This window comes from Pinus tabuliformis, chromosome 5_2, assembly GCF_031772625.1.
Source record: "Pinus tabuliformis cultivar Carrire ecotype Pingquan chromosome 5_2, CPIR1, whole genome shotgun sequence".
NCBI classification, from domain to species: domain Eukaryota; kingdom Viridiplantae; phylum Streptophyta; class Pinopsida; order Pinales; family Pinaceae; genus Pinus; species Pinus tabuliformis.
The window spans coordinates 178424475-178451199 of record NC_142306.1 but is presented as its reverse complement, the minus strand read 5'-3'; the positions used below and the strand labels follow the sequence as shown (position 1 = coordinate 178451199).

The window sequence follows — 26725 nt, the reverse complement described above, 5'->3', positions numbered from 1 at the left end:
CAGAAAGTAAGTTCATTCCCAATCCAGGCACATGCAGCACATTGGTAGCTCGAAGCCCATCCCCTGCTTCTATTTGAAAAACTACAGTACCTCTTCCTAAGGGGGTACATTTTTATTTATTTCCCATGGTGATTTGGAAGTTCATCTGTTCTTCTTGATAGCTCGAGAAATATTCTCGTATTCCTGCCATGTGCGCAAAAGCCCTGCTATCAATATACCAAACCTCAGAGGAAGCAGAGCTTGACAAGCAAGCGACTTCTTCCAGTCTGGAAGCCAACACAGAACTGTCATGATGAATTATATTCTTCGTGCTTTCCTCTTTCCCGGGAGTACTGCATGAGTCCATTTGAGTTGCTGCTCTAACAGCATCATGTTCACGACTCATTGCAGATTCTCTAATCCTGTTGCCCGATCTCAGCTCTGATACCATGTGAAATTTTCTAACATGAAATTCTACTGCAGTAACTAATTTATTTCTCCTACTTATTTTTCACAATAAGTTATTTAAAAAAACCCTTCAGTAAACATCAAAGTAAATTCTACTACAGTTGTCACATAATAGCATAGAAAAAAGAACAGTGAAATACAAGCTCAAGAATCAATCACACCAACACAGTTGTTTTTGGACAATTGATCTGAAATCACCCCTAGGTGACCTCAGGAAATTAATGAAGGTATTACAGACTCATGTGCTGGTGTGTGTGTCTATGTTATCTTGTGCAACGGATCGATAAGATTGCGAAATACACAGACACTTGAAACAATAAGAGATCACAGTAAGCAAACATAAACACAACAAAATTTAATAAGGAGTTCACCCAATCCTCCTGGGCTACGTCTCCTGGTCCAGCCTTCAGTGGTGGCCTTTTTATTATGTTTTTAAAGCAGAGTCTTACAATAAGGAGCTCAATCTGAGTCTCACTTGACAGAGGATGATCAGTAGGATGGCACTTGGAATTCCCAAGTCCTTAGAGTTCACAGACTCCCCTTACCGAATTTCGACCTCAATTGGTCTCTGTCTGCTTGATGCTGCCCTTACTCTGATGGTCAGCTCGGCTTCTCTGCCCTCTGCAACTTTGCCTCTCTTTCTGTGTCTCTCGGCCTTCAGCTTCTTCACTGCTTCTCTGCCTCACTATCCCCCTACTTCTTGTCAGCTCATGGCTTTAAAGCCAGTTCATTCCTCTGACTGTTCGTTTCTGCTTCTGGCTCTCTAGATCGCCTGCCTTTGTCTGCTGGGACTCCTCTGCCCTGCATCATCATCGTTGTGTAACGCTTCGCAGAGAGGTGGCCACCTGTCTCTTTGCGAACTGAGTGTCAGTTCTTCCTGAATGGTCATTTTTTTGTTATTTCCCAGATCCCTGTGAAACAGATCCTTCTGTTGATTCATTGGTCAAATCGGACTTCAAATCTTATGCGCCGCAGTTTATTTCTCCCTCGAGTCCGGTCATCCATCGGGTTGAACCTTCGTCGTTGATCTGGAGCCCCCAGATCCTACGGTCTTTGCTTATATCGCGCGGTTGAGTTGCTCAACCGTTAGTCCGCGATGTAAGTGGTTTCTCTCTCTCCCCGCCGGACACGCGTCACTCAGTGTATGGAATTGTTGGGTCCTCGGCCAAACCCACTTACTGCCTGAAATGCCTCCGATATTCTGCCAGTTTTGAGCGCGAGACCCGCCTTGTCGGTTTTAGCGCTTTTCCACGGTTTTCTGGTTTCCCTTGTGACCGAGCGCTCGAGGTCTTTCCTTCTCGAGGGGTTTTGCGAAACAGCCTCCATTTCCGGATCTGAGCTTCCCAATTGCCATTTTTGCGCCATGCGCGGTCTCCATGGGCCAACAGTCAACGCGCTTTGACCGAAGGTCCTCGTTGCTCCGTGCTGGCTGCAAATTGCCATTATTCAGAGGTTATTTCTGATAGCTATAAGATTTCTTGAAGTCTGTCATTCATTCTTACCAATCATGGAATTGTTTGAGGATCCAATTCGGATCAACAATAGTGCCCGGAAAAACCCAATGCAGGAAAATCGGTGCAGCAGATGAGGGTTTATTTATTATTCTTCAGCAACAATCTCTTTACAAGGAATGATTTGCAGAACATATAGAAACCTTTGTGAAAAAACCTGAGATAATTTTCCTCCAGTCACTAGAGAAATTCTGACACTCAAGAGACCCTACAGCCTCCACTGCGTCACCTCTGCATCATCTTCTGCTTGAGGATTGCGTCCTTTGTTGCGCTGCCTCTCTGAGTTTTCCCTCTGATGCACTACGTCCCCTCCTTTTCAGTCTCTGACTGATGCTGATACTCTCCTCTTCCCCCTGCAACTCTCCCTCTGAAATCAAACTCTTACTTCTGGAGAATTGACTTCCCAAGGGTTACTGAGTATTTGCCTAGTGTATCTCCAAATGACTCTCAAGTCTTCATTTATACTTTTCCTATTGAGATATCAACAACCGTGATCTTATCTCTAATCGAAGGCTAAGATTAAATTAGACTTGATCCTCATCTCTTAGAAGCTTCTCACCCATATTTACATTAATTCACTTTAATTATTTTAATTTCCTAATTTTTCACTTAGGCACCATTAAAAATAGTTAATTATTTGAATAACATGCACTCCAGGTAGAATTTCTCCAAACGATTTCTGGGTCTTGGATATCTCATGTGTTCTAGCACTTCCACAAAATTTCAAAGCTAGAGCACATCTGATGCTACCCAAAAATCAACAATTCGTATTTTGTTTGTAATAGTAGGTGGGCATTACACTTATCCCAACACCTATTGATTGAAGGGTTAACCTTGGAAATGCCACCTCCCATTGAGGGTTGGAAGCACCTAATATGATTGACTACTTAGCCACCCATACAAAGGTAGGGAAAACCTTCACAAGACTTGGTCTAGTTAGATATTTGAAGGTGATCCCAATTTGAAGTATTAATATGCCCTTGATACTTAAGTATGGTCAACTTAGATGCATGCATGATCTTTGTCTCTAATGAATGGTTGATTTCACTTGAGTCTGAGTTGGTTTTGCCGGGAGATCTAGAGTAGAAAAGTGTTGATTTTGCATGGCACTGAAGAATCAAGTTTGCATCTAAGATCACGATCACCAACACACTCACATGCCACAACACAAGCACTTTACACAGCAAAAAACATATAGCAGTGAATCAATCTCGTGCACAAGACAATTTTTAACCCACAACTTGTTATATTAAAACTTTCCTACAACAATCTTAGGGCTCCCGTACCAAGGATCATGGCCCTTACATACAGTCCCGACACAAGACACAACTAGGGCTTGGTGTCAACAACTATGACAACCAATCTTTCCCTGAACAAAGTACACTTGACCTACTTGTTGAAGGTGCACACTAGAGTCCTTTAAGTCCACATACCTTGAACACATCTGGCAGGTACTTTGCCTCCTCTTTTGTTGATCACTGCAACTTCTGCAACTTCAAAATGTTGCATCTCCATCCGTCAATCTGCCACTATCAACCCTCTTGGCAACTCCAAGATGACTTAACACAGGCTCACTGATCTGCCCTCTAGCAACCCTTTTGCTCCACCAATATAAACTGCTCATAGGGACTTCACCAAACTTCCCTCTAGCATAGATAAGGTTGCTCCCTATCTCTGCTCTCTTAGGGCGTTCATACTCAGCCCTCTTATCAGTCCTCTCGCTGCCCCTTAGATGACTGAACTAGGGCATCATCAAATCTACCCAGATATCAACAATATGCCTCCTTACATATGTTGAACTAGGGCTTCACGCCACATCCCTTTTTTCAGTGATATGCCCACCTACATACACCAACTAGGGCACAATATCAACCAACCCACACATCAAAGATTTGACCCTTCAAACCTCTGAACTAGGGATCACAATAACTATTGTTCAAACCCTATGAATAGACCTCCACATCAGCAAATCTACTTCCTTTCTTCACTTCAAGACAACTCCTACCATCTGGCCTACTTTACACCATTGTCCTAACTCAAAGACACAACTCGACCTCACTTGATCACTGCACAGCTCGTTTGATATCATAGATATGTTTCCCTAATTACAGTGACAAGACAACCGTCTTGTTAGACCCATCAAGGTCTCGGCGTCCATCAATCATGCACAGACATCCATAGCGAATTGTTACAATCTTAAGGACAAATATTTAGGGTAGAACTTAGTGATTATTCTTACACTGAAGAAACCCTAAGCTAGGGAATCATTGTACTGCCCACATATATGCAAATTTGTTCCTCAAATTGCACAAAACTAGGGCTTATGTAAGCCTCCCACTAATATTTGTTTTTCCACTCCAAATAGACACTCCTTTGCACATATTTACACATCCAAAACTCACTTTTGGACAAACCTAATACTGCCATCACTTAGCACTTCTCCAAAAAACATCCTGCCACACGTCCTCCTTGCAACCTCCACACAGGCTACAAGTATTTCGATGCTATGAGAGTAAACTCAGCCCTAACTTAGAACTTGGATTTCCCTAAACTCCTATGAATTACCTCAGGAAACTCAACCTTGATATACTTCACCACAACTCTAGGATGATCCAAGGCTGTGACAGAGCACCCCCCGCCCCACCTAAATCCACTCCCAAAGAACGTTCTTCTCCAGAACACATCGGGAGCGGCCATGGGAGCGTGCTCCCTAAAAATATTTCCACTCCCTACCCTGTTGGGAGCAATACCAGGAGCGATTGGTGAGCGATCGCTCATATATCGCTCCGAGAGCGACTTTTAAAGTCAAGGAGTGATTGCTCCAACGCGAAAAAGTTCGCTCCCACGACAAAACAAAGCACGCGGGTTTTTTTGGGAGGGAAGGAAGGGGCCATAAGGATAAAATGCATCTTCCCCTCCCACAATGTATCATTTGCATGAGATTGAGAGAGATTGAGAGGGCTTGAGGAGCTTGAGGTGAGGAAGATTGAGAGGGTTTGATATTGAGGAACTTGCAAGGGAGATTGAATGCTACCATCTGAGAGAGGTTGGGAGATAGAAGGCACCACCATTGGAGAGCCAAAGAGGTAGGGTCTAATCCCATTTTTTTCTCCATGTAGCATTTATGTCTTTATATGTTGAATGAATGATGTTCTCTTCTCCTACTCTTTCCCAATTACCATTCCTCCATTTTATTACAGGCAAGAAACTATAACTCCACCAAACATGATGGGTATATGACTTGGCATTCTCTTGTTGGTTCCTTTTTTACTTACGATGTTGTTGGGGACCAGAAAAAGAAGTGATGAAGATGATGAAGTGGATATTAGTGGATTTGGAAACCTGGAGAAGAGGAGTATCAAGAGAAAGAGGAGGAGGATAATGAGAATTGAGATGATGATGGAAAGAAAACCAAGTTAGACCAAACCACCTTGTGGAAATACATTACTAGATTTTCAGGAGGGAAAGGGGGTGGAACCACTAAATTTACATGCCCCCATTACAAAATCACTGACACAGGTTTGTATACCCGTGACAGAAAGCATCTCTGTGGGAAAATGGCATGTGATGGAACTAAGCAAATAGGAATCAAAACCTGTGGAACTGTGTCAGCACAAAAAAGAGCCAAATACATAAGGGAAGAGGAGGAAGCCCAATACAAATCTAGAAGATCAATGGGTGACTTTGAACATGACACAACTATCCCACAATCAAATAGAGTAATAAATCCATCAGCATCCACCCATGGTAATGGATATGGAGGCACAAGGATAGACATCTCTTTAAGGCATAGAACCATATCAGAATTCCTTGAACAAGGGTGTAGGGATGATGTGGATGCAAAAAAAATGGTTTCTCTATGCATGTGGGATACCAGTCAATGTTCTTCGCTCACCTTATTGGCATGAAATGGTTTCCGCCATCAATGATGCCCCTAAAAAATACAAGAGCCCTGGGTATGAGAAAGCTAGAATCATGGGACTTGATCGTGAAAAATCCAAAATAACAAATGCTTTGGGTAGGTTCACAAATGCTTGGAATGAATATGTGGTATCCATTGTATCTGATGGTTGGACAAACGTAAAAGGAAAGCCATTGATAAATGTTATTGGTGTGTCTGCTACTAGTGCAGTCTTCCTTTCATCCCATGAGTACTTAGAAAGGTTCACGGCCGCCATCAACATTGCATAACCATTAATTCAAACAATTGAAAATATTGGGCCATACAATGTCATCCAAATCATCACCGATAATGCTTCTAATTGTAAGACAGCAAGAGCAATCATTGTGGATAAATAATCATTTCAACACAAGCTCAGACCTTTCCCTTATTGCCACATTCACGAGCGGCTCAATCCCCTTTATTTCCTTATTCTTCAAGTCAAAACCACTATAGCCGAACTCATTAAGAATAGCCCCTGAGACCAAGCACGTATATATTATATGTATACAGGCACAACCCCCCTTTGCAATCTCTTAGATCTTAAACTGTTCTCCCGCTTCATGTATGCGACCGAAACAAAGGACCTGGAGCCTAGTCCGACTCATTGTTTTGTCGTCTTGTACGCGTTAACCCAGCTCTCTTCCTATTGGCCAGTTGCCATGTTCTCCCAACTTCCATTGCCCTAGCTTGTCCCAAAAGAGCGCACAAAGGGAAACCTCAGGGAAACTGATTCCAGGATTTTCCGTTAATTGTCGAACCTGAATCCTGTTAATTTTCGATCCCGCTTCTTTCTAAAAGCATATCCAGATTTCTTTTTGCTCGGAGTTAGCGCTACTCTCACGGTCCCACTTACTCCACACAATCCTGACCTCCTTAGATTGGTTGGGATCGCACATCAGCCCAGTTGCAGTCAACCCACCTATTCCCGTTAAGCGCTTCTCTTGTCCTTCTGAAATAAAGCCTCCAGACCGACGCTATCAAGTAACTACTTTTTCTCAAGTTTCGTCTCCCGTCATTGTTAAGCGATGGACTTCCGTGAGGACTTTAAGAAAAAAAAACTAAGCGTTACACTCCTTTGAGCTCGACTCCGCCTTTTTACTTCAGCTTCCTCTACATTCTTATGCAACTTCGACTAATGGTGTCGATCTAACTCTCCCCTTCTCTAATTATGCTTCATTAATAATATTGCAAGGATGAGAATCCCTCCTAAGCTTGTTATGGTTCATTCCCATCAAGCAAATTTTAGCTTAGTATGCCAGGCTTTTTTGTTGTCCTTAAACAGCGTTTTAATAATTTTGATTAGGCTTTTGTTATATGACTCTGCCAAGCCATTTCCCTAGGGATAATAAGTCGTAGAATGGCCCAACTTGACATTATGCTCCTCACAGAACTTGATCTTTCTTGGGCAGCCAAATCTATGGAAAATGTCTTCTAAAAACTGAATTACTACACTATTTGTAGCTTTCTTGGTTGGAATTGATTGAATCCACTTTGTGAAGTAATCCATGGTAGTCAAGATCCACTTATGCTGACCTAAAGAAGTTGGGTCAATTCTCCAATGAAGTCTAATCCCCATTGCTGAAAGGGAGTTTCTACTGAGATAGGCTTGAGAGGTAATGGCAATAGCTTAGCTTTTCCTTCAAAGATCTGACATTTGAAACAAGCTGCCACTTCATTATGAACATCTGAAAATAAATTTGGCCAGTAAATGTTGGAATTTCTAAGTTTAACCCGTTAGAAATTCATGTACTATCTGATTTATTTCTTCCTACTTGTTCAATTACTTAACAAGTTATTTACCATGTAAATACTGGAAATAAATACAAGTACGTGCTCAATACATTACAAATCATCAACTAAAGGAAACAGAAACAAGCACACAAGTGACACCGTTGTTTTTGGACTAATGTCCCCGGAAAAACCTAATGCGGGAAAACCGGTGCAGCTATCTGAGGGTTTGATTTATTAAGTAGTTTCAGAATACAATCTGGGTGCCAAATCCGGCTCACCCAACAGAGAAAAATCTCGGCAGCAGTACCTCTCTATTCGTAAGTAGATATTCCAGCTGAAACCCCAGATAAACATTCTGGCAGCTCCAATCTACGCGACGAAACCCCAACGTCAGCCTCTAGGAATTGTGTCAGCCCTTCCTAGCCCAGCGTTAGCCCAATGTCACTCTGGCTTGGCGTACATCAGCCTCTGGAGGCACTGTCAGTCCTTTGGCCCTCTACATCACTCACGATGGCCCTCTGAGGCACTATGCAGCTCCTGGCTACCTCTGCGTGAGCCCTGGCTGGTTCTGCGTCCCTCTCTCCGGCTACTGCACTGATCCTCCCGGTGCTATCTCTGCCTCTCTCCTTCTATATTCACTGCCCCTCAACTGCAACTCTGATCACTCTCTCAACTTTCTCAGCAAACCCAGCCCCAGAAAGTCGAAATCTTGATCTCTTGGTGTGTTCTCCAAGTGACCCTCAAGTCTCCTCTTATACTTTTCTCGTTGAAAATTCAACAGCCAAGATTAAGTCCCTAATCAACGGCTAAGATTAGATCTGGCTTGATCCATGACATTTGGACAATTCTAACTTAGTTTATATTAATTCACATTAATATTTTATTTTCCCTAAGTTTAGACTTATGGACTCCATTAAAAATATTAATTATTTTAATATCTCCCAAACTGCTTAGAATCTACCCAAACCATTTCTGGATATTGGAGATCTCATGTGCTTTAGCCTCTCCACCAATTTTCGTGGCTAGAACACATTCGATGCTACCCCAAATCAACACTCCCTCTTAGCGAGGACTGTGCTCTAGTAATACTCCTCACTGAGCATCACCCTGATCATTTGACATCGGTCCCTGTGCTGGTACTAGGCCTGCTGCCCAAAATCCTCTACACTGCTGCATCATGTACTGCTACCCATGACCCTGCGACTGGCACTACTGCATCTGTACAACAGCTCACTCTGCATCCGTGTTGCTGCCCATGGCCCTGCCACTGCTGCATCTGCATCTGCACTGCAACCCCTCTCATCATGTTGCATTGTGCTGCCCATAGCACACCACTGCTAACTACTGCACTGTAACTCATTTACTGAGAAGTAAGTAACTAATCTCCCAACTCTGACATCTTCGTCTGGCTAGAAACACTCCCGATGTTGAAGCTCACTCTGTCACTAACAAGTGCTACCTCTCTGACCTCTACGCTGCTGCAACAACTCTGTGCATCTCACACCATTGCACACCTCTCTATGCCATCTTACACTTGGTGCAACACTCTCGTGCTTCTCGCACTGCTACCTCACGCTGTCCTAGGAATCCTGCATTATATCTCCCTCTATCGCTCCATACGCATCCATCTCTACTGACATCTGCCAGTACTACTACTCTTCGGGGTTCCCGTAGCAAGGTCTAATCCAAGTGGTTGGGTACCTCGAGGATCCTGCCCCTCATCGCCTGTAGTTCGTCTGACTATAGCTCGATGTCTCCCCACTTCTGCTCAAGTGGAGTGTGTGCACTCATGGCACAGTCATCGTCTGTCTCCACTTACTTCTCTACCCTTGTTGGCGTAGCCTGGGTCTCGAAGGCCTCTCCCTTGCTCTTCTTCCTTGGACATTGGGTCGCATAATGACCCAGCTCCCCACAGTGGAAGCATTTGACCTTGGAGAGGTCCTTCTTTCGTTTCTCCTGCTTTCCCTCAGATGTTAGGGCAGCATCCACCTCCTCCTCCTCCTTGATTCTGATCCCCTTACTGCTACTTCCCGCCTTGCTCAGCCTTTTGATCTCTTCTTGGCGAAGAGCCGCCCACATTTCCTCCCAATCTGGAAGGGTTTCCCTGCCCAGTATGCTCTGGACAAACACCTCTCAGTCTTCTAAGACTACGTTCAAGGGTGTTCTCACCATCAATTCTTGATCCAGCGTGGCTCCTATGGAAGTCAGTTGATCTCGGATCTCCTTCAATCGACCGAGGAAGGGGTCGATCTGTTCTCCCTTCTGCATCTGGTATGACCGCAGCTGATTTTCTAGTAACATCCTTCTCTGCACAGAAGTATGCTAGTACAATTTCTTTAGGGCCTCCCACATCTCATTTGTCGTGTCCTTTTCGGCAATATGTGGTACTACATGGTCCTTGACCTCATCAAGAATGATGCTCTTGGCCCTTGCCATTACCTCCTCGTACTTGTCGTTATCAGTTGGGTCAACTAGGATTACTATCATCCTCAAGGCGAAGTGCTTGACACGATTCCTGTCTAGAACGGATAGGATTTTGGCCTTCCAGACTACAAAGTTTGAGGCTCCATCCAGTCTGTCCTGGTCTCTTACCCCGTTCACCGCCATCTCGCTGCTCCTCTACTTCCCTCTTGGAAGTTCTTGGTGTGACTCCCTCTGAGCCTCGATTTCCCTCTTGGAAACCCTTCTGCCAATGTCGAGATGCCCCCACTCCGATCGTTAGTGCAGCTGCATCACTGATCCGGATTTCTCGGCTAGAAATCCTCGGTAGAAACTCCCTTCTCCTTGGCCTTGCCCTCTTAGGTACTGTTCTGACTCCACTCTACAACTTACCCATAGCCTCCTAAGCCCCAGCAAATTGAAGGTTAGAGCTCCTAGGCTCTGCGCAATCCTGGCACGGGCAAATCAGCTTCCTCGACCAACTGCATCAGCCCTTCTGGGTTCTGCGTGAGCCTGTCTTTGCCTCCCTCAGCCTCTGCGCTTCCTCGTCTTGGCTCGAACTTGATAACGCAGGCACTGCGTCATCCCTTCCTTGCTGCTTCTCTGTTAGGAACATCTTCTGTCACTTGGGATAGTTGTTTTCTGTTGTTGCTGCTCTGCTCAGCTGATGTCCTCAATTCTCCTATGATCTGCAACCACCCTCTGATACCATGTTGGAATTTCTAAGTTTAACCCGTTAGAAATTCTTCATGTACTATCTGATTTATTTCTTCCTACTTGTTCAATTACTTAACAAGTTATTTACCATGTAAATACTGGAAATAAATACAAGTACATACTCAACACATTACAGATCATCAACTGAAGGAAACAGAAACAAGCACACAAGTGACACGATTGTTTTTGGACTAATGTCCCCGGAAAAACCCAATGCGGGAAAACTGGTGCAGCTATCTGAGGGTTTGATTTATTACGCAGTTTCATAATACAATTTTGGTGCCAAATCCGACTCACCCAATAGAGAAAAATCTCGGCAGTAGTACCTCTCTACTCAGAAGAAGATATTCCGACTGAAACCCCGGATAAACACTCCAACAACTCCAATCTGCCCCACGAAACCCCAGCATCAGCCTCTAGGGACTGCGTCAACCCTTCCTGGCCCAGCGTTAGCCCAACGTCACTCTGGCTTGGCCTGCGTTAGCCTCTGGAGGCACTGTGTCAGTCCTCTGGCCCTCTGCGTCACTCACGCTAGCCCTCTGAGGCACTGCGCAGCTCCTGGCTGCCTCTGCGTGAGCCCTGGCTAGTTCTGCATCCCTCTCTCCAGCTACTGCGCTAATCCTCCCAATGCTATCTCTATCTCTCTGCTCTTGTATTCACTGCCCCTCAGCAGCAACTTTGATCACTCTCAACTTTCTCAGCAAACCCAGCCCCAGAAAGTCAAAATCTTGATCTCTTGGTGTGTTCTCCAAGTGACCCTCAAGCCTCCTCTTATAATTTTCTCGTTGAGAATTCAACGGCCGAGATTAAGTCCCTAATCAACGGCTAAGATTAGATCTGGCTTGATCCATGACTTTTGGACCATTCTAACTCAGTTTTATATTAATTCACATTAATATTTTATTTTCCCTAAGTTTAGACTTAGGGACTCCATTAAAAATATTAATTATTTTAATATCTCCCAAACTGTTTAGAATCTGCCCAAACCATTTCTGGGTATTGGAGATCTCATGTGCTTTAGCCTCTCCACCAATTTTCGTGGCTAGAGCACCTCCGATGCTACCCCAAATCAACAATAAAAACCTGCCCGAGGATCTTATTTGTTGTAGCCTTCCAATAGTGGTGTCCTCCACAAACTCCCTGATGGAAATCTTTTACAACCTTCTTTGCTTCATCTTCAATCAAACAATTTAGAAGAATTCCCGATGGATCCTTCCTATACAAATATCCATCGAGAGAACAATATTTAATTGCTTTCATTTTTAGCAATCTTGCTCGGGTTTTGGCTGTCCCTAGTGGAGCCTCTAAATTTTGCATAACGTAGATTATATCACTATACCATGGGCACTGTTTTAGTTCATCAGACACTTTTAAACTCATCTTGTCATCTTTGTCATTCGAACATATTGATAAAAAATACATACCAAAAGCATCAACATTTGTTTTTGTCATCAGTTCTACTAAGTCCTGACCTTTAATCAACTTTCTTGGCTTGATCTACAAGTCATATTCCAGCAGCTCAGCGATCCACTTACCTCTTCTTCCATCACTATCATGCTGACTTAAAAAAAGCTTTAACCTAAGAATGCAGAATATATACTCTAAAGTCTTTCAATGTCTTAACAAGAGTGAAGGTCTGTTTTTCCATGATATTGTACTTCAACTTTGCATCCCTTAATGATTTGCTAAAAAGAGAAATAGGTTGTTCTTGATTATCCCTGTTTTTCTGTAGCAGTACTCCGGAAATGGTATGTTTAGATGCAAAAGAGAAAACCAGAAATTTCTTTGAGAAATCCAAGCTTATTAGAAAAGGAGTTTTTGTTAATGCATGTTTTATTCCATCAAATGCTTCTCGAGCTGAAGCTGTCCACTTAATATCGCTTCCCTTTTTCAGCATGTTGGTAATTGCCTTTACAATTTTTGCAAAATTCAGAACAAACCTTCATAGAAAATTAACCTTACCTAGGAAAGATTGTATTTCCTTTTTACTTCTGGGCAGTTCTAACTTTTTGATTGCTGCGACTTTGTCTAGATCAATTCTAATTCCCTCTTTGGAAACTATGTGACCCAATAATCTACCCTCCTGCATAGCAAAGTGTGACTTCTTTGGATTGAGAGATATGCCGAATTTTCTGCACTTTAGAAAAATTTGTCTGAGATGCTTTAGGTGATCTTGATCTGATGGTGAGAAAATTGTTATGTCATAAAGATAAATCACTACAAACTTATCTTTTTCATCCACGAATGTTATGTCCATCGCCCTTTGGAATGTTGCTCCAGCATTCATCAACCCAAAAGGCATTTTGGAGTACATGAAGGTGCCCCATGGCGTAGTGAATGTTGTCTTGTCTTGATCTCTCGGATTCACCAATATTTGGTTATATCCAGAAAAACCGTCAAGCATGGAAATTCTCTCAGCTCCAACCACTTTCTGCAATATATATTCCATCTTGGGTAGCGGATAGTTGTCTTTCAAAGAAACCTTATTCAGATTTTTGAAATCTACACAAAGTCTGATTTCTCCACTCTTTTTCCTAACCAGAACCAGATTGGCAATCCAATTAGAAAATCTTAATGGTACAATGATCTTAGCAGCAAGTAATCTCTTAACCTCCTTTTCTATTAATGGCAGCAGCTTTGGATTGATCCTTCTAAGCTTCTGTTTGAAAGGTTTCTCGTTCTCCCTAAGTGGAATAGTGTGTTGAATGATGTTCTTCTCATAAACCTTTAAATCTTCATACCTCCAGGCAAACACATCTGAAAACTCCTTTAACAATTCAGCATATTGTTGCTTATGCTCTACCTTTAAAGAATTAGACACCTTAACTAACTTAGGATCAACCTTTGTTCCTAAATTATAATCCTCCAACTCATTATCACTTGGCTGAATCCTAGGTTTTACAGCTACATCATTGTTATCAAACAGTCTTTCTAGAGGGACCAAACCTCTTGGAATAAAATTGTTGCTTAGCTGAATAATTTCTTGTCCAGCTATAGCATTCATAAAAACATTTGATTTTGCATTCAAGTTTGGTTCTTCATCTCCATTCTGATCAACAGGGGTATTTGTAAATTCATCAACCATCTCTAAGAATCTCCAGATCTGCTGATCATCTTCAAAAAGATGCCAATGCTTGATGTTGTCTGGAATAGAGGGCCTATGCTTTAATCTCATATTTTCTGTTTGGATGAATGGGAATTTTAAAAGAACTAGCAGAAGTAGCTAAGGAGTCTGCTATTGTGTTTTCTTCTCTAGAAATAGTAGAAATTTTATGTTCTAAAAAGAAATTGTCAAACATATCCCATACCTCATTTCGATAAGCCCTCATCCTCAGATGTTTGGTTTGATATACGCCCAAGACTTGCTTCACAACCAACTTTGAATCTCCGAAGACACGAATCCTCCTTGCTTTCTGCTCTCTCAACAGATTTAGTCCAATGATCAGAGCTTCATACTCTACAATGTTGTTGGTGCATTCAAAGTACAGTTTGAAAGAGTGCAGCTGACTAGTAAGATCTAGAGGAATTATCCAGATACCTGCCCCTGAACCATCTTTGCTAGTAGAACCGTCAAAGTGCATGTTCCATATCCCGTCATCTTCAGCTGGTTGTATCTTATCCTCCTGAACTTCATCTTGAATTTGTTGTTGTTTCTCTTCTTCAAAGCAAAAATCATTATAAAAAATTTGAGAATGTTGGAAATACTAAGAGGGGGGGGGGGGGGGGTGAATCAGTATTCCTTTTCAATTGTTACTTTTACCAGTTAAATCAATTATATTTAAAACACAAAATAAGCAATAGGAATAAATGTTTTTATTAATATAATCTTTATAATGAATCAAGTACAATATATAGGGCTCCAACCCTTGATGAAGACACCGATCTTCAATTCCCCAGGCTCCAACCTGTTGCCAAGCACCAACTTGGTCTTTTGTGAGGCTCCAACCTCTAGGGCACTGACCTTGCGTTTAGAGGCTCCAACCCCTAGGGAACCAACCCTTCTCTGGTACAGGCTCCGACCTGGTTTCTTGAGGACACCAATCCTCTAGGGCTCCAACCCTATCCTTCAAGGCACCTACCTTGTTTGTTCGAGGCTCCAACCTTCAAGGCACCAACCCTCTGGGCTCCAACCCACTGCTATACTTTGTCTAGATATGTTTTATAGTAATTCACGGCTCCCAAAATCTTCTTCACTGAGTTCTTGTCAATCTACAGCTTCACTGTAGTCTCCATGCTACTTCATCAATGACAACCTGTCTTCATATGAAGGAGTCTTCACAATTCTTCATATTTCCCAACAAAGTCTGCAAAGTTACCTCATGATGATTTCTGAATTCTTGTCAATCTACAGCTTCATTGTAGTCTCCATGCTACTTCATCAATGACAACCTGTCTTCATATGAAGGAGTCTTCACAATTCTTCATATTGCCCAACAGAGTCTGCAAAGTTACCTCATGATGATTTCAACAATGCATCATGATCTTCAATAATATCTTCAAGATCTGCTGATGCTTTTCAACAAGATATCTGCGCTAGGCCTCAATGTTTGCACAAAAACAACTCTTTGTTTCTACCCTCTGTTCTTATTGTCACGGTAACTGCTTCAGGAGTAACGCTTCAGGAGTAACTGCTTCAGAGGAGTGACTGTCGCTGCTTCAAGTTGTGTGTTCAAAAACAATCTTGTCTATGCAGTCTTTTAACAGGTCGCGGGCTATGCTTCTACGGATTCATTATAGGTCCGAGCCTTTCAATGAATAACTCTTATTACTTGAAATGAGCCCAATTAACCCATAGGGAAACCTTCCCTAAGCCCGAATCACAGGGGAGAGGTGATGAGGTGATAGTTGACAACTTCTTGAGTTCCACAAAACTAGCACCCCTTTGGAAATTTGAGCTAGGGTGCTAGTTTGTGTGGTAACCCTCCTCACAATCATTGAGAGGGTAAAAATGATTCCTTGAGAAGAGTTTTGAATAGGTCAAATCCCCAAATGGGTGGTCATTCTTTTGCTTCAAAATGACACAAATTCCTGCAACCATGATCAAGCCTGATAGTCCGTGTAAACTTCAACACTATGATTTTCTAGGGATCGTTAAGTTGTTGGGACTGGGATTAGACATCCAAAATTATGATTCAAGCAATTAATTTCTTAGCATTAAGCATGTTTCCAAACAAAGGAAACTAATTTTGGTGCCTGATTTGAATGTGGGTTGATGTGTTGAAATTGTTATGATGATTTCCTATGGTAGCTAGCCTAATACTTATTGGAATCCAATTTAGTATTTGTTTGAAGCTAGCCCAGGATTTATCAATAAATAATCATGCATTTATTTTGTTAAAAACTCTTGCTCATTTTTTTCAATGCCCATATACCTCTTGTTTTAGAAGATAGACAAGATAGAGGGTGGTTGCCTCATGACATCCTCTTCTTTAAATTATTTGGTGTGGAAAGCACTAGAATTATGAAGCATGGGGTTTGGAGTGTTAGGATTATGATAATCACCTTCATGTGTGAGCAATCAGACAATGGAAAAGTAATCTTGGCTGAAGGCATAAAGCCCTTAAAATGGAAATCTGGATACCAAATTGTTGTAGGATTGCAAAAAGCGATAAGAATCCAAAGACAACAAAACTAGATTAGGAAAAAAAACTAGATCTGTAAGATTTAATAACAATCAATATCGTCAAAAATAAAAAAATATAAATTGAGAAATCTAAATAGAAATTCTTATAAATCATAAATATAAACTAAAGAACTTAATTATAAACACAACACAATACTTCATTAAGTTTCGACCATAACATATAAAAAAAGAAAAAAGAAAATCTGCATTTGCTTGCAAGAATGGAGAGTCTTTTATAAGTGAAGGTCTCTCTCAGACAAATGACACCTGAATGTTTGGTGGAGTTATAAATTACGTCTAATGTCCAGATAGGAGTTGAGTCTAAATTATAATCTATTGTGAAAGTAAAACTCACCAAAGACAAAACACACAAGAAGATGATGTAACTTTCTCCATTTGTAGATACTCCAAGGATCCACAAACTCTTGTTTAACCTTTTAAGTCCATACTTCCATGACAAGCAGGTTTAACCATAGATCTTGTTTATAATTTAAGTAATTTTTAGAGAGTGACCACCCAAAATTATCGGAAAATAGAGTAATATAATTTCGACCTTCAATTGAGGAGAACTCTGGTTGACTTGTCCCATGTATAGCCAAGCATATATTCATCAAACTGGCAACATCTAGTGACCTAGCATCCTGAAGATTCTGTGATGTATTCATTGAGTCACCCACATCTTGCTCCAGCCCCTCAGAGTTTAGTAGACGCTTACGCTGCTCAAAGTATTGGTGTTGCCTGCAAAATTACATCTGCCAATTCATCTACCTTTCAGGGATTTTTATTTCTTAAAAACTGGTGATATGCCAAAACAAAAAAGAAATTCCCAGCGCATTTACGTGAACATTTTCCTCTTCTAGGCATACTATGCACATTGCTATTGATAAATTACAAGAGATGACGCTTCTATTACATGCATATAAAAGTTTCAATGCCATGTCAGCGTAAACCTCAAGATGGAAAGAATAATTTCCACTTACTGCTTAGACTACTAAGATGAGAACATATTCAGTGCTACTGTTGTCCATTTCTTGTAAAATCATTCTATGGAGAAAGCCTACAAGGCTTCAGCTATTGTTCGTGCATTAAGCATGTTGTTTCCAGTTATCAAACTACCTTTCAGGAGTTAAAAGGATGTGCTCTAACATTAAAATGTGGACAGTATTCAATCTGTATCATGCAGTCAGAGGGTAGAACCATGTGAATACTTAGAATAACAAAACTAGCTCTTGATAGCAAGAAAACTATTCCTGAAAATTTTAAATTCACTATAAGCAAATAGAAAACTTTTATTTGGTAATTCCTTAGTTTGCACATTACAAAACTATGCCAAAGGATATTTTCTTTGTAGATGTAAGAGTATTTATTGGCAAAAAATCAGACAATTTCTTGGTCATACTATGGCGGAGATTATATATAGTCTCTCTGGCAGGTTGAATAGCCCCTTCATGAGGTCGACTTGTCACCTTGTAGACTGACTTGTTCTTTCTTGAAGGCCGACTTGTTGCTTCTTGTTTGACGAGGTCTTGGAGGGTCTTTGACACATTTAATTACTTACAATAATTTTCTTGACATGTTACAATATGCCCACAAGGGTCTTCCATACATGACAATGACTTAATTGACTTCATGACTCTATGACAAACCTAGAAGCACTCAATGGGTGCTTGACCTATAAAAATAAATTTTCCTTGAGCATGAAACCCATGCCTCAAGAATGACAATAATAAATTTATTTTTCTCTTTACATCAAATATATAAAATCATGATTACATATGTCATTATGAAGACCGAAACTAGTTACACTTTTCAACACTCCCTTTTAACTAGGGAGGTATTCATAATCCATACATGGTACTTGGACATTCTCATACTGAAGAATTCTCATAAGAAGAGGCGGATTGGTAAGCCATATCATAAGCATTGTCAGATAGCAAGGCCTTGACTAACAACTCTATCTCTGCACGAGATTAGAGCACAATGCTGGCGAGACAAATGACTGATAGACACCATCATCATTGTCTCTCAAGGTACATACCCCACCCGGGTGTTCAAAGGGTATGTCCTTTTAGGACAATTCCTGTCTTGGAATAACACGTCCTCAAGGAATTTCCTCTTCGACTACTCTTGCTTATTGGATGCCCTACCACATCCTCAAAGAGTATCAGAATCAATCTTAGATGCTTACCTAATCCTCCATTCTTTCTTCATAACATGAAGACATGAATGATGTGTCTATCTCTCCCTCTCAACTGGGGAGGATATGCTCATTCCTATAAAAATGAATATATTCAAACTCCCTCTTAACCAAGCTCCCTCTTAATCAAGGACTTGTCTAAGCTCCCTGTTAACTAGGGACTTGTTTACAATAACAGCTCTGCTCTTTGGTGGAAATCATGGTATTATCAAATGCTTGTAGGGGTCCTCCTTTTGATGTTTTGAACTTCAAATTCTTCATCATGGAGCCTTTATATTATAGATCTTCTTCGTAGGGCATCAACCATCCATCACTTTCCTTTAACGAACCATAGGGTTGAACCAATAGTCATGTCATCTTTCTCTTCATCAGAAAGTGATCTTCTAGTCCACATTTGGCTTTTCTTCATACAACTACCTCTTCCAAGGCATGTTTCTTTCAAGATCTTTCATCCAATCACATGAATACTAGTTGTAGGTGATGTTACCACTCAAACTAGCAGGGGTTTTGGGAGGGGATCCTAAAAGGGAAACTACTAGGTCAAGGGCAACATTGGAGCGATAGCCCACTTTCACCTCAGCTAAGTCTCCCTGCTCTTTATGGACTTTCACTGATGGGAGGAGATCCAGTATAAAGGCAACCACTAGATGAACGAGTCAATGAAAGAATGAGGAGTTATTTCTAAGACCTATTCACAAGACAAACTCGTTTGTATGGTTTGCTTGTTTGATAAGCAAGGTATAAGGCTCCCTAGGAAGGGCCAAGGGGATTTCAAGGGTTAGGGTTTGAGGATAAGACTTGTAAGGAAGATACCTAGTCCTAGAAATCTTTGTGAAAAATTGATTTCCAAGTGATCTTTGTGAAATTAACTTCAATAGGTTGTGGGACCACATGGGACCAAGTGGACCCAAAAGTAGGTCAAGGGGATGGAATTGATTAACAAGGGGTGTGCTTGACCTAATTGAGGGGGAGAAAGGGATCAAAAGAGAAATTTTCGATAATTTTGATGCAATGATCCCAATGAGGTCACTAGCCAAGGGAAACCAAGGGCAAGAATCGATCTCGGAGCTAGGGCTTGATATATCTCGAGATCTCACAGTCATAATTGCTTCAAATTTGGAGGGCCTCTAAAAGACACAACAACGCAGTAGTGAGGAAGAGATCAAACTTTTTTAATGGATGAATCATGAGAAAATTGATGCCCTAGGCCACCTATGGAGGCTAGACCTAGAAAGAAAGAGAAAGAGGTGATAAAAATATGTTTTTTGAGTGATCACCAATGAAGGATCAGTGCCTAATCCTTGGGGGAATATGGAGTCAATATGAAATTTGTGATTTAGAGGAACTATACCCAAACAAGGAGCCTCCTAGACAACTTCGCATGACAATAAGTGCATGAGAGCAGCTGCTAAGACATTTTATACTTCAATGTGCAATAATTGATGACTTATCAAGATATGTTCAATAGAAAAAATCTCTAGGAACATTTGCCCATTCACACATGATACATAAAATGTTGCAAAGCTATAAAAGACCAATGTTTCCACAATTTCGCATAAGAAAAGTAGTAAATTTCAGACCTATTATAGCGAAAATCCTAGCAACATTTATGTATTAAAGTAGATGACAAGAATATGCATGAAAGATCACTTACATGTGTAAAAGAGTATATCCTAATCCAACCATCATATTATGCCAATAGTGAAGCTCCAAGATAAGAGAGAGAGAAGAACCAAACATCAAAATTCATTCATCATTTCATGTCATCCAAATTTGTCCTCCAAAAGGAATAGCAAAAATCTCACAAGAGAGAACAACCCAATCCAAGTGATGACGATCAAAATCAATCATCTCACTTCTATTCATACACCCTCTAATGAATTCGATTTAGCTAAAATGGCCTAAATGATCTGCTAAAATAAATCAATGTGCATAATAACAATACTTTTGGTGACAAACCCACCAAATAGCTCAGTAATGTAAAGATAAGCCTCTCAATAGGGTCGAATGATCAACAAAGTGAGTCGTTGGGCCTTTGAGGAGAGGTCCAATGAAGTCCAAGAGGTGCCATGATGTAGAGATGGACTCCAAACATAGTGGACAAGGGGTTGGCCCCTTGTTCTCTAAGCAAGAACCTGTGGTGCTCCCAAGTGGTTGTGGGGGCACAAGGACATCCTCATGGGTCTCCAAGTGGATCGGAAATGCTTGTAGACCATCTATAAGGGCTAGAATGATGATGTAAGCCCTCCCTTTGCAACGGATCCTCTAGACCCTGGAACATCTGCCAAGTGTATGGTGCAAGTGTCGAGCCGACTGGGCATGGTGAAGCAGGTGCATCATCCTCATCCAAAAGGAAGAACATGAGAAATCAATGAGCATTGTTGATCCGTGAAGTAATGTCTACTATGTTGGAGGCACGTGACTCTCAACGCTCACCCTACAAGTGCCAATGTGGCCCTTTGGAGGGCTAGGACCCCGTATAGGGAGACCAACCCAAATGGAGACCCACCTGCAATCCTGCATAAGATCCAATGCATCCCCTTGCCCTCCAATACAAAAAATCATTAGAATAATCAAGTAAAAGAGATTACAAGTCATGGAATCAATGGGGCACTGTAATGTCCCTTCTTAAATTATTTTGTTACTAATTTGATTTCCTACAATTTTGGATAATTTTGGTGATCATGGAACCCATCCAATTTTGACTTAAGGACTCAGGGGAGAAAGAAGGTCGAAATATTTTGTTGGTGGAATGTGGGACCACACAAAAAAAGGCACTTGGCTAAGCGGGGAGTTCGAATAGCCTTGGAGGGGAAATCGAAAGGCAAGGAGGAGGGGCCCACATGGGGAGGAAGGCCCACGAAATTATAAATAGGAGGAGTTCATCTTCACAAAGGGTCTTTTGTCTATTGAACTCACTTTTGTTGCTCGAGCTGCTTAGCCGGTCACTTACTATTTAGCACCGAGTTTTCCAAGCGGAGAACTCACCCTTTCTTTGGGGGACTTTGAGTGCCACCCTAGGAAGGTCAAATTGTACCACTTTGGAGGAGAGCCGGAGGGATTTTAGAGCTTATCTTTCAGCCTTTTGCTCAGCTAGTGCGTGTTTCTGGAGGACGCAGGAAGGGAGCACGTAGAGGTTGTTTCGGGGGTCTTCCGAGCAACATTTGCTAGGAGAATTTTGGCATTGGAGCTTCAGTGGAGGATCAACATTTTGGAGGAGTTTTAGAGCAGGAGATTGTTACTAGTGGGTAGCACGATTTGCAGCTACCTAGGCCTGCACAAAGGCCTCCCACTGGACACATGTGGGAACTTGGGGGACAAGTTTGGGAGCTGAAGATTGCCAGGAGAAATAAGGGCAAACTCAGAGGAGAGCATCTCAGCCTTTGGGTGTGATTTGTGGGGCTTTTTCTGTGACCTATAGGCGGGCCGTATTTTCCAGCACTTGGAGGAGGACGTGGTATTTGGGGGCTGAATTTCGGGAGTCAAAACCAAGCCAAACCCTTTTTGGGTTTTGGTTGAGGAGCTTGAGGTTAATTTTGCAGAATGTTTTGAGCACCGGAGGTGGGGCTTCTAGCAGTTTCTTTCCAGCAAACAGTGCAGATTTTTGGGCAGCGCAGAGCATCATTGGAGTGGCTATTGTTAGCATTTGGGCTTGTCATTTCATCACCTGAGATTTTGCCACGCTTTCCATTGAGGCAAGCCCAGGTGAATTCCTGCCACAATATTGTACTTGCTCCAATTGATTAATAAAATGGCTACGCTGGTTGTTATTTATGGAGTTTATATGGGTGTTTGCTGAATGTTTGAAATTTTTGGTGTTGTATTTGTTATTTTCTTTGCATATCACTCTTTTTTCCTAGTTTGGAACATTACAGGCACTTCATGGTGGCATGCCCTTCCATATTGTGCTTTGGCATGTACAAGTGTCTCCAAGCTCAATAGGGGGGTTAACCAAGGACCCTATTAGGTGGTTTCAACCTCTAAAGGGGGTGACATGTCCATGGTACATCCCTCAAGTGGTAGGTGGAAATGATATAATGGTGGAATGGAGTGGGGATCAAGGGAATCATCCAGACCACATGTCAAGGTGCAAGGGTAGCTATAATAGGGGAAGCCCACACTTGGGTATATGGGTGTAGGAGGGAGAAAATCGTGGTACATGAGTTACCCCGGTCTTTGTATTTCCAACCTTCTTCATATGCCTTTTTCCTTTGATTGATTTTTCATCATAATAGCTCGAGGCTCTAGGGTAGAGCATGATGTGTAATATATAGCAGTGGATACCCCCTTAAGGTGAGGCAGTTCGTCGCTCACTAGGGGTTGGGACAAACATGGCTTCCTTAATGATGGAGGGGGGCTCATCTAGGGCCCATAGGAACCAAGGTGATGGCCATGGATAAGGGTTAGAGCTCATGTTTGACTTTTTCCCACGTGTTAAATTTGTATGCCCCGACCATATTTAACTGTGATATCCTCTAGAGATTGATCGTGTTGGGTATTGTATGAAAGCTTTTATGAGTGGTTATTGGATAGAAAGTGGAGACCTGACTAGACAACTGTAACGACCCATTAATAAAATTTTAAACTTTAAACTTTATAATATATATATATTAAATTTTATAAAGTATATAATTAGACTTTATAATATGAATTTATAAAACATATCATTAAACTTTATAACATATATAAAGAAATGTTATAAAATATATCACTTAACTTTATAACATATATAATTTAAATGTTATAAAATATATCACTTAAACTTTATAGCATATATAATGTAAATGTTATAAAATATGTCATTTAACTTTATAACATTTATAATGTAAATTTATAAAAGATATCAGTGAACTTTATAACGTATATACAGGAAATGTTATAAAACATAAAGGGAATTTATAAACGTAAATCTAAGCTGTCCTAAAGAATCTATATATATACCACAGTCCATTAATAAAGACGCGTCCAACCAACTGAATACTTATTACAGAGCGCAGAGGACAGTAAGAAAATATCTGAGAGCCATCAATGCGTGGAAGGCGGTGGCTGCAAGTGGGAGGGCGGCCACCGCCAGGCCGGTAAATAAATAGCAGAGGCCTGAACCGAGAGAAGGGGGGAAAAACAAGAGAGGAGCAGAAAGAACCAGGAGCAGAAATTCACCAGGAGAAAACCAGGAGGAAGTTAATTATCCATTGGAAGAGCTTTAAGCTGTTTGAGGTTCTGGGCACGGAGGGACAGAGAGCTTCTGTTGTGAAGTTTTCTGGATTGAGCAGCTAGGTTTGCTCAATCTGGCTGGGTGGTATTGGTCTCCCGGAGACTGGATCAAAACAGCCACGACATCACCAGCAGAATCAGCAGCACCAGCAGAATCAGCCGCAGTTAAGGTAAGTACAAATTTAAATTCTTCAGGCTTTCTGTACTTCAGATTCTAGTTAATGTTTTTGGTCATTACAACAACACAGTGACCTTGTTACATTACACAACAATAACCTTGACTAGCAGTGATTCTTGTGTGGAAGTGACCTAGTAACATTGAAGCCTAACACTAAACCATGTGTAGCGACTTTGATATGAAGTGTTTTTGATACAACAGTGAGACAGTATATGATAAGAATGATATATGCAAATGTGTGACTTCACAATGCCTATAGATATATGACAACATTCTAAGACAATAATGGCAGTGACCCTAGGACAATGACAATGCTTGTACTCCTAACAGTCATCTTTGTGATAATACAGTGTAAATGACTTGGGGATATGACAATGTCAGTGATATGTTAGTCAGAATTCTTGTGCTTGTACTCCTAGATAGTAACCCTTGATGAGTGATGATTGTGATGTCAGTGTCTCTTTGACAATGGTGTTTGAACAGTGAGAGTATTGAGGATGTTTTCATTTGCAGAGCAGTCATAGATCGCAGCAGTGGCAGCAGTTGTGGAAGTAGTGAAGTGTGCAGGGAGTTGAAGTGGGAGTATTGAGGGTATCAGCAGAGATAGCAGTGGACAAATGAGTGGAGAGTGGTAGTAGCGCAGTTGAAAACAGTGGGAAATAGTGGCAGCAGTAGCAGTAGTGGCAGCAGAAGCAGTGAGTGGCAACAGTAGGAGAAATGGCAGCAGTGGAAAGTTGGAGTAGTAGTGGCATTAGTGGCATTACGAGTGGACAGTTGTAATTGGGCCATTGTTCCTAGTACAAGAGCCCAAACCCGTTTCAAGGAGCATTTGCTTCCTTCCAGCTCTGCTATTAAAATCCTTGGGGAGTCTTGTACTTCCTTCCCGTTCAATTGGTAAATGTGTATGTAACCATACATAACAAAGCATGCTAGGACGACATATTCTATGTTCTGTTATTGATGTGATGATGTGTCATATGTTTTACTTGTCGATGCTCTAAATGTTTAAATGAACTAACCAATTGTGAAATATTAAGGCAATATTGATTCACCCCAGACTCAATATTTCCAACAACTGGTATCAGAGCCAAATTCTTTAAAGCTTTATTGCTTGAAGGCAAATGCATAGCATTCATATTTGACTGGTGGAACCTGCAGTTGAAGATAAGATGGTTATTGATCTCGAAGAAGATGTTAAATCCCTCAAAGACAAAATATTTAAATTGGAATGGGACAGGGATTTGGTCAAAGGCTGGTATAATAATGCTTGCAAAGAAATTGACGAGATGAAGACCGAGAAGACGAAGTATTACAACAACAAGAGATGGTCCGTAGTTGAAATCACCCAGCTTCAAGGTCAAATTAATAAACAACAAACACCAGAAAGAAGAGGCAAAGCACCTTGATAAGCCAGCTCAAGTAAAAGGAAAAGCCAAATAAATGGAACAAGTACGATAAAGAACTTGGCAAGCAAATCACCACCTTGAAGAGGGAACTTGAAGAAGCCAAAAGGATTGAGGAAGTTGTAAGGAATCAAATGAAGCAGAAGGAAGAAGATTGCATGAAACATGAACAAGAAATTTTCACATTGAGAGCAGAAGTGGACAAGTTGAAACAAAAATTGAGGAGTTCACGGGTCTTGGATGACATTATCAATTGCCAGAGATCACCACTTATCAAGACAAGTCTTGGATATGTTGGTGAGTCCTCATGCTCCAAAAATGAAGAAAAGCCACATGTCGAAGAAGAGAAGCCTCATCCTAATGATGAAGAGCAACCACATGTCAAGGAAGAAAAGAAGTCTCATGAAAGGAAGCCTCATGCCAAAAATGGAGAGAAGCCCAAAGTCAAAGTCTTGCACAAATCAACCAACACCAAAAGTTGGAAGACCAATACCTCAAGAAATCAAGATGATGCATTCAAGATGCCAATCCATAGTAGAACATTTAATGATGAAAAGCAGCAAAGCCTTGGATACTCTCAAGGGCGAGACACCTTTAGCAGATCATCACCCTATACACCCAAGTATGCAAGCACATTTCATGGTTATTGTTACACATGTTCTAACTATGGACATAGAGCTCGAGATTGCAGGGGATATAGCAGGAGTATTGATAGAGGGTTTTATCAAAGCCCTAGAAGAATATTTTTTGGAAGACAAGACAAAATCGCATATGCCATTGACAGCAGAAGTTACAAAACCTTTTCTACATTATTGAGACCAGATGTAGAGTGTTATTTATGCCATAATTTTGGCCATTTTTTACGATATTGTAGAAGCTGCTTGACGCGGACCCTGCAGAACCAGGAAGGGAGGACTTTCACCAAGCAGAAAGACAAGACCACCAAGGTCTGGTAGATAAAACAGGTTTCACAATGAAGTCTCACACAATTGATAGATGCACAAAGATAAGGGGAGTTTGTAGGACAACATATTGTTCAGAGGGAGCATGCAATGGAAGAGATGATGTAGTAGGAAAGCACATTATCAGGGGGAGCTTGTAGAAATGATTCAATGGGGGGGGCCACATCACATAGAGATATCGTCAAGGACATGTCAGCCACCCTTTTCCATTGATGTCAAAGGGGGAGAGAATTTTTGAAGAATCAAGGAAGAAAGAGATGCATGATGCAACATGCCTCGTTATGCTAGGTGGGTTGACGTCAATGAAAAAGGGTGAGATTGTTGAGTATGTTGTCATTAATGTCAAAGCAGGAGCAAGTG

At 41.3% G+C, this 26725-nt stretch overlaps 1 protein-coding gene across 1 annotated transcript in view; it reads right to left on the bottom strand.

Moving 5' to 3' along the window:
• Nucleotides 1-26725, bottom strand: part of LOC149158122 (uncharacterized) — a 430324-nt gene that overhangs the window by 354154 nt on the left and 49445 nt on the right. The window contains exon 2 of the mRNA XM_089436138.1: nt 16965-17149. Within this exon, the coding sequence (XP_089292264.1) occupies nt 16965-17149 (185 nt within the window). The remainder of the gene's footprint in view (nt 1-16964; nt 17150-26725) is intronic.